This window comes from Seriola lalandi, unplaced genomic scaffold, assembly GCF_002814215.2.
Source record: "Seriola lalandi dorsalis isolate HSWRI2012SDOR001 ecotype SW California unplaced genomic scaffold, Sedor1 jcf7180002054976, whole genome shotgun sequence".
In the NCBI taxonomy this organism is placed as follows: domain Eukaryota; kingdom Metazoa; phylum Chordata; class Actinopteri; order Carangiformes; family Carangidae; genus Seriola; species Seriola lalandi.
Window position 1 is genome coordinate 376,800 of NW_019525526.1, and position 8,653 is coordinate 385,452.

General features: G+C 41.7%; 1 protein-coding gene and 1 long non-coding RNA gene across 2 annotated transcripts; both read right to left on the reverse strand.

Annotated features, from left to right (window-relative positions):
• Nucleotides 1-21: 21 nt before the first annotated feature.
• On the reverse strand, nucleotides 22-3,100 carry LOC111646788 (GTPase IMAP family member 8-like). Its single transcript, XM_023396328.2, has 3 exons — nucleotides 3,001-3,100; nucleotides 1,922-2,761; nucleotides 22-1,515 (listed from the first exon to the last, which is right to left on the reverse strand). Exons 1-3 carry the CDS (start codon nucleotides 3,008-3,010, stop codon nucleotides 800-802), a joined length of 1,566 nt encoding a protein of 521 aa, XP_023252096.1. The 5' UTR covers nucleotides 3,011-3,100; the 3' UTR covers nucleotides 22-799.
• A 3,391-nt stretch (nucleotides 3,101-6,491) lies between these two features.
• On the reverse strand, nucleotides 6,492-8,080 carry LOC147817300 (uncharacterized). Its single transcript, XR_015436478.1, has 2 exons — nucleotides 7,802-8,080; nucleotides 6,492-7,083 (listed from the first exon to the last, which is right to left on the reverse strand). It is a non-coding gene; the product is annotated as an uncharacterized LOC147817300 (long non-coding RNA).
• Between the last annotated feature and the right edge of the window lie 573 nt (nucleotides 8,081-8,653).

Genomic DNA, 8,653 nt, shown 5'->3' on the forward strand with positions numbered 1-8,653 from the left:
AAGAGAGATCGACACAAAAGGTTCATCAAACCATATAAAAGACTGTAATGAGTGTAAAGATGAGCAGACTAACTGCAAATAACAAAACCCATCATAAGTGTTAAATTACAAGCCATTACATCAAACTCAGTCACAGATCGAACAGAAATAGTTAATAACCGCGATAATGAAATCTAAACCACATTTATCATCAATCTTTTGTGCAGTTGCATGAGTTTGTTGGCAGCTGAGTACATCTGAAGAATGCTGTTTGAGGAAGCGACTGTTAGGCAATCGACATATCAAACAAGCACATCTCATGAACTTGTCAGATCAGTCCTGGTACCCATGGGGAAGTCCAAAAAGTACATCAAATCTGCAGCTGTGCTTTTTCTTTTCCTCCCCTCTCTGCTCGGTGCAGATAAACATGTCACGAATTATTCCTGATATGTTCCACTCTGCCTTTTAATCTGGAAAATCCCCACAACACCAACATTTAATATAATATTATCTGTATGTCACTTGCATTTATGTCTATAGCATATGAATACAGTCTAAAAAATATAGGAAGTAAACCCCATAAATTGCAGATTTTGTGAAATTCACTCATTTAGATCAATCCAGCTTTCAAAAGCAAATCATGACAGCATCTTATTTAAAAGTAATACATTTGCATTGTAATTCAATCTGATTCAAAATGCCTGCAGTGACTGAATGAATAAATGCATCACCAGAAAATGAACATTTCATGCTTCAAGGAGGAAATCTTAATCACAGATTGTATGACGTTGTACAGGTTTTGCATACATAGTGTCTCCCCTCATTCAGCTTCTCTCAATAAGTAGTTTACTTCCTGCACCCCCTCCTGTCTCTCCTCGATCACCGTCTTCCTGTCCTGCAGCTCCTGCACAGGAAATCTCCTCACTGAGCAGGAGCGTCCCCCGTGTGACGCAACCAGTTTGTTCATCCCTGAAAGCAGGTCTTTCACTTGAGGGTAGCTCAAAGCATTCTGGGACTTTGTGACATTCACCTCATAATAGCGACTCCCACACTTTCGCAACAGATCCTGCAGGGCTGAATGAGCTCCGGCCACGTAGTCGTTGATCCTCTGAGGCCTGTGCTGGTTACCGTCAAAGCGGACAAACAGAACGATGGCGTGCTCCGCGACCTCTCGTCCAAAGGTCTTCTGCAGGTGCCCCATCATCTCGCTCTCACCCTGGGTGAAGCGTCCCACCTGGAGCACCAGCAAAAACACATGTGGTCCTGGGAGGGACAAAGCCAAGCAATCCTTGACCAGCTCCAGATTTTCTGCCCCGTCTTCATCCCACAGCTCGGGGGTGTCCACCAGGATGAGTCGCCTCCCTGCTGCAAACACCTCTTTTCTCTCACAAGTCAAGGTTGACTGTGGGATTTCATGGCTGGACTCATGAGCAGAGTATTGGTTACATGCTCTCTCTAGAATTAGATTTTTTGCAGAAGTCTTCCCACTGCCAGAGAGACCCAACAGGATGACAGACATCTTCTTTGTCTCATCATCTGAAAGCCAAAAAAAAAGAAAAGGAAACAGTTAAACAGCACTAAATTATAAGCAATATCCATATCTGGCTCTCTCTAAAGCAGTTCAGTAACCTGTAATGGGTCATTTACTGACCATCTCCTCTTTTAATACACATGTAAAACTGAATATTTGATGTTACAGGTCATGATGAAACCCCATGTCAATGTGTAACTGTGTCTCCCCCTAGTGGGAGAAGCCTGCAGCATCACAATGTCTGACAATGCAGTTCAGCAAAAGTTGCAGCAGAACTTTAATGTTTGCGAGAAATGTTGTGAAAGTGGAAAACATGGCAAAGGACCCACTACATGTCTGTACAGATGTGCAGGAAAGAGACGGGTTTGAGCTTTTCATCTTGACAAATTTAAAATGAAAAATCAGTCTTACCTTCAGTGGCAGTTACCTGGAGCTGCAGCATGGCTCTATGGCTCATCACAGCCTCCTCAAGGCCCTCTCTCTTTGTCTTATATTGCTTTCTTTCAGCCGCCTCCTTCTTTCTCTCCTCAGCGTGCTTCAACCTGAGCGCCTCCATTTCTCTGGCTCTTCTCTCCTCTTGCTGTTGAACCAGCTGCCCGAAGGTCTGCTCCTTCTCCTCTGCCTCTCGCACCTTCTGTTTCAGCATCATCATGGCCGAGTCCTCCGTGCTCCTTTTCCTCGCTTCGGCCAGCATGGTGTCGGTGTAACCGCTCACTCCATTCTCAGCGAGCGTGTAGTCGATCATCTCAAGCAGCGCGCGCATCTTGTGTCCTGCGGCAGATGATGTGATGCGGCAGTATCTTCCATCACACACGTTTATTAACTCCATGAGGGCATCATCCAGAGCGTCGACCACCTTTCCGTCTTCCAGAGAGAGAATTACAAGATATTTTAGAGCCTCAGCTCCAAAGTGTGTCTGCAGGATCTCTATCAGTCTTCTTTCCCTCTTTGTATAATGTCCACCTTGGATCAGCAGCAGGAATATACTGACTCCATCTGTGCAAGACTTAAAGCAGCCATCTATTGCATTGCTGATGGCCTCTTCTGTCATGTCTTGTTTTAAATCTGCATAGTGCAAGCTGATGAAGTGACCATGCACTGTGAGGTCACAGACTTGGTTTGATCCCAGAGAGCTGAAGGTTGACCGGTGGTCCTTATCTCCAGCGCTGTCCCGCAGCAGAGATTTCAGAGAGGACCATTCTTCCACCGTTGCTATGACCGCCACCATGTGCCTCGTGGTAGTTACGCCGTCTGCAAAACCACACAGTCAGGACTTGTCAATTACTTTTTTTAAATGCACAAACCAAATGATAATTAGATCAATAAACTGGGAACAGTTCATATTTAATAATGTGCAGCCAAGCCCAATTGTACATGTTACATTCCAGAGTTTGCAGCAGTTAAAGTGAAGTTACAGAATTATTAAGTGATTCATTGCATTGGAAAAGAATGACGATATTGATATCAATGTGCAGAAAAGCATTACTCACTGTGGGACATGTTTCTGGCAGGTGCTCCGGCAAAGTCTGCTCTGAGATCCTCGGCAGCTCAAGACAACAGCTCAAACTGGATTCTCTGGCTCTGAAACAGGTATCAGGGGCGGAGGGGTGAAACAAGAGGATGCTTCCTGAATGAATGCAACAATTCACGTGCCACCCGCAGTTTTGCTGTTGAGGAAGTGAATTCCACAATACAGCCTGGAATGAACCTGCATCTTCAACATGCTTCACCTCAGACTCGAGTATACAAAAGAAACCCTGCTCCCGCTTTAGTCACAAATATGAAGCACTACTTCCCCCTAACACCTGTGTGCACACAAGATTTTGAAAAGTAATAATCAAGGAAAACCTGTATAACACTCTGTTTTCTCTTTTGTCATGCGCACACACACACACACACACACACAAAGCGATTCCACCATTTTTTGATTCATATCTCCTTCTAGATGCTTCAGTATAGAAAGTCCATTCAAGTGCAAGTTATGAGTCAACTATAACTTACTTTATTATAGAGAGAAACCCAAACAGCTCCCACATCTGCCACAACCGGTTGGGTTTTTTTTATGGGGGTTTTATGAATTGACATTTTATTATTCCTGTGCCCCAGAACGGATTGGTGAATATTTGTGAACATGCTGCACTCTCCTCTAAAGTTAGAAACCAAAGGGAGAACCTTAATTAAAATGTGTAATGTCATCTCGGTGGGGAAATGGGACTCTGATGCTGTGAGGCCTTAAAATGTTGTGTGTAATTTCTCACACCAAAATCAGAGTTTTATATGTTAAACCTTATGTCATTTATTAGTGAACTTCCTGCACAGCTGCTGTTGGACTTTGACCTTCATTTCCCGCTGCAGTTCATGGCTTTTAGCTGCAGCTTATGAATTTTGAATGTTCCTTTATGGATATTGTGTCACTTGCAGCTGGACTTCATGTTTGCTGGTTCACTCTTTCCTTTTCCTGTGTGTCCATGAGACAACGCGGGAAAACTACTCAGGCACAGGTTGTTGTTGTTGTTGTTGTTGTTGTTGTTCCTGTTAGTTGGGAAGCGGGAGCGAGTCTAGGGCGGGAGTTTTTACACAATATATTAGGTTGAAATTACACAACCACGGTGGGGAACAAACAAACACCTGTAACAGACAGGTGGAGCGGGAAGAAACCACAGCCTGTTTATAAAAAAATGGACGTAGTCTCCGGGGCTGGAAAGTGAAGCCAATGCGGAAGTGCCTTAATGTGCAATACCAGCGAGGACCGCTGGGGGCTGGCGCCAAAAAACTCTGGTTCCAACACACACTCATTCAAAAAACACCAACTTCTCGCATGAAATAATCAGTCGATAAATGTTTTCCAGAAGTCATTACGGTGTGAGAGGCTAAATTCACACCTGTCGTCCAGTGTTCTGGTGGTCCATCTGAAAATAATCATCTAATTAATTAGATATTAGGCCTTAAAAACAGGAATTTTTTGGGGGCGTGGCTGTTTGATTGATATGCCTGGTCTGCAATGATTGATCAGATGACGCGGCAGGCCGGGAGGTCGATCACCGGAGGAGACCTTGGGCCGTGTGCTCATCGTCTTGAATCAGTTGTGTTAAATATCTATTATTTTTCTCAATATTTGTCGGTGAAGGAAGAATTTTTTGCACTCACAGTTTTGCTTTTAGTTCTTAGGTTTTAATGAGTTTTCGGTTCACAGTAATTATGGTTCGATCTTCGGCACTAACAAACTGGAGAGACGCTGATATACAGTTAAAGTGTTTGTTTGCTGAACGTCCTCCAGTTTTAATGGTTATGATGCTGCTAAAAGCTTGTGCGTTTTTTCCCTAGGTGTTTTGACCGGAGAACAGGAGACAGTTAATGTAAATTACGGATGCACTTTGCTAACCTAGCTAGCTAGCTGATAACTTCGTGTTTGTTATGCTAACCGTACCTGGTCCCAAACATGCAAACATTTGCAGGACAATGATAAATATAGTTTAAAAATTAACTCAGCATCATGTTATTAGAAAAAATCAGTCGCTGGTAGAATTTTCTTACATGCAGCAAAACATGCAGGTTCATCTCATTAACTTATTTTCTGTCTTGTCTTCTCCCTGGTATCGTATCGTATTGAGTACAATACACAGTGTATAATAGATCATTATCTTGCAGGGGTTTGTCATTTAATACTGTAAATTCATTCACAGGAGTCCTCAACTGAAGCAGGTATTCATGCACCTGTCCTGACAGCTGGTATATGTGTGTGATTAACTGTGATCCACCATGTCTGAACTAAAGTGTTTGTCTTTTACTGTCATTCAAAGGAATCCACAGTGAAAACTGAATGACTGGTGCCAACAGAGGGCAGAACTCATGTATGGACAAAGGAGCCTACACGGACATCCTCAGTTCTCAAATGGGCTGTGATGATGATGATGATGATGATGATGATGATGATGATGATGCTAGAAAACCACTCCCAGTTCAGCTTCCTCTGATGAAATGACAGACCAACTGCTGATGAGTTTGTTTATTATTCTCTGTCTTCAGTATTCACAGGTTCAGTTTCTTACCTGCAACTTCATTTCTGCTGTTGTTGACGGGTGATGGTAGCAACACTTTTAAGATCAGAATTTATAAATATTAAACTGTGATTAAGTGATGGATCATCTCTAGCACTGTCACCACCTCCACAGGTGAAAGTATTTACAGATTAACATTAGAATGTTTTATGATCCTTCATTGTCAGTGTTGTCGGACAGCAACATTTAAATATTTCTATTATTTATGTTGTTGATTAAAGTTAACAGAAAAAGTCACACAGTGCTGTACGTGTTACTATTGTGAAAATTCATACCAGATGTGTTCTATAAGTTAAAGCAAGAGCTTCATAAATTACTTTACTTTACATGTCTAAAAGAATGTAATAAATGGATTAATTAAATGGTGTACAATTTACAATCAACCATTTAAAATCAATAAATAGTTGTCGATTAAGTTAAAGCTAAATTTCGCTGTCATATGTAAGTTTGTTTAATAAAAAGACGTAGGTGAATCAACAGTGCAACAGAATTTTTATTAACAAGTATAATCATTATTCATCATGAATCCTAATGTGTGAGACAGTTCATATTTATTTGCCCCAGTAACAATCTCTCTCCCCTAAATAAGTGATGCTGTCGGAACAGCACACTGATATTAACTATAATGGATGAGGACTATGAAATATAAACTCTAATGTTTTAAAGTATTGACAGTTTGTTACAGCTACAGTGGAGTCCAAAAGTCATGTGATTGTATGTCTGACACGGGGCAGAGAGTGTAATACGACAGTGAGGGTGTAGGGAACAAGGAAGAGCAGAGCTGATCAGACTGAACAATGTTATGGCCACAAGTGTTACATTAAAAAAAAATACTATATTATCATGTAAGACACTGTGTTTATGTTTGGGAAGAGAAGATCTTCATGTGTGGACACTGCAGGTTGTTGAAGAAAAGTCCTTAGTTTCAAGTTTGCTGTAGTGATGTAAGTTTATTGTTTCCCAGGATACGGTGAGCCAACTGACACAGAGCGGGTCTGAGGCAGGAGACTGACCCAGAGTGAAGGGCAGGGGGACAGTTATACAGTTGAAGACAAAGGGATACACAATTGTATTTGCATAGACCTGGGCTTACAGACATTTGGTCAGACAGGATAACAAGTTGGAAAGGAGGTTAGAAGCAAAAGGTAATGTTCTCTAGAGGTCTTGCAATGTAACACCTAGGTTCAAGTTATCAAGGGGGTAGGAGGGGCTCTTAGGCTGGATCAGCATATCCACAGGTAGGGCAGGAAGAGCCCTTGGACTGAATAAACATATCTACAGGTAAGATGTTGTTAAGACGATGAAGCCTTGGTGATGTAAGAGGGAAGAAGGGGTGTTCTCCTTGATGAAAGGATCAAGGGGCCAACTCAGTAGGGTTGTAGAGTTGTTCCTAGGTGTCAGCAAGTCACACTGAATACACTGAAGACTGTATATTCTTCCTCGAGGTGGAGGTGGTGCAGGGCCTCCGTCATTGCTGCAAGAGGTTGTAGGTGTCCCCAAAGATCCAGACCTTGCCTGGATAGAAAAAAAACACAATGGGGAGAAATCATATCAATATCATATTGTAGAGTTTAGAGAAAAAGACAAAAGAAACAGCACTCTGATTAGATGATCACAGATATCTGAAAATACATTATCCCCTCAGCTTAGTTGTAATAAACAGTCTGCTGAACGGTTTTACATGAAATAACAATAGAATAGAAACTAATACTCAGTTTGGAGTCATTGTGCAGGTGAACATGTCATGATGGTTCTCAGCTCTCAGTGATGTTCTTTATTCTGATCAGAGACAGAATCACTCCAACAGATGTTTTAACTCCTGTCATCAATAATGAAATGAACTAGAGCTGAAAACTATCCGACTAACACTGAACCAAACTTAATATGAACAAACACGACACACACGTCCGCTGCTCTGCTCTTTAACAGCACGTCCAGACACGACAGTTCACTGTAATAACGGGATCGTTTAGTGACCGTGACTTACCGACACCGACAACCCGCTGTCTCTGTTAACACTGAGGTCGGTGACGTCACCTTCGCTTTGCACGTTAAACATGTTTTCCCTCGGTCTATGGTTTTAATACAAGCGGTTACACCACACAGTTAGCTTACACACAGGAACTTCAGCTAATATTACAAGCTTTCTCCTCATATACGTGATATTTATCAAATGTGGACATCTATGCATTTAGCTACTAAAATTATTTTAACACTAAGATATAAAGTTTACCTTGAATTATGAATGCTAACTGTGTTAGCAGCGACTTCGTAGCGCCTATCCAGGAGCCTGCTGCGGGCCGGTAGCCGGTGCAGGCGGCCGTGCAGAGCAAAGACTCTCTCTGCAGCTGTTCTTGTTATTACAGCCTGTTGCTGCACAAAGCTCGTGCATTTTAACACTAACTGATGGATTACCTGTCCCTGTCGGAGAAGAGAGGAGGAGCCTCCGACTCCACGGCTTCTCCTATTGGTGCAGCAATGACCCTGTCAGCCCTCACCACAGCTCCATAAAAACCATCAACAAAGCAAAGCTTCATAAAAAACTTTATTTCACCTTAAAACTGTATTAATTTCAACAATTTACAATCAACTGGTGACGTGAACAAAAGAATGTAATTAATGGATGAATTAAATAATCAACTGTAACTGACAAAAAATACATATATAAAATACACTTGTGAATAAAGGTACAGGTGAACTTCACTGTCACAAGACAAGTAATAATAATAAAGATAGGTGGATAAATCTTGTTTAATAAGAAGTATAAATTATAGTAGATTGCTATTGTAGATGCTATTGTCTTTGATGCCATTCCATCAGGTTTTATCATGCTCTATAAGAGTTGTTCTTTTCCACCTTCTGATGTGATACCTGCACTTGATCCAGTTGACACACCTATTGGAAAACTGTGTTTTATGCCTGCTTCCTGTAAAAGAAAAAACAATAGGAACATCCACAGCTTGTTCCAGGCTAGTTGTTGTCCTTATGTGATCGCGATCTGGAATGGTCCTGTCTCTTCCTAACAGATTTCTACTAGTTAACAAAGTTAAAGAGATTTCTTTTAAGATCATCCATCGTTGCTATC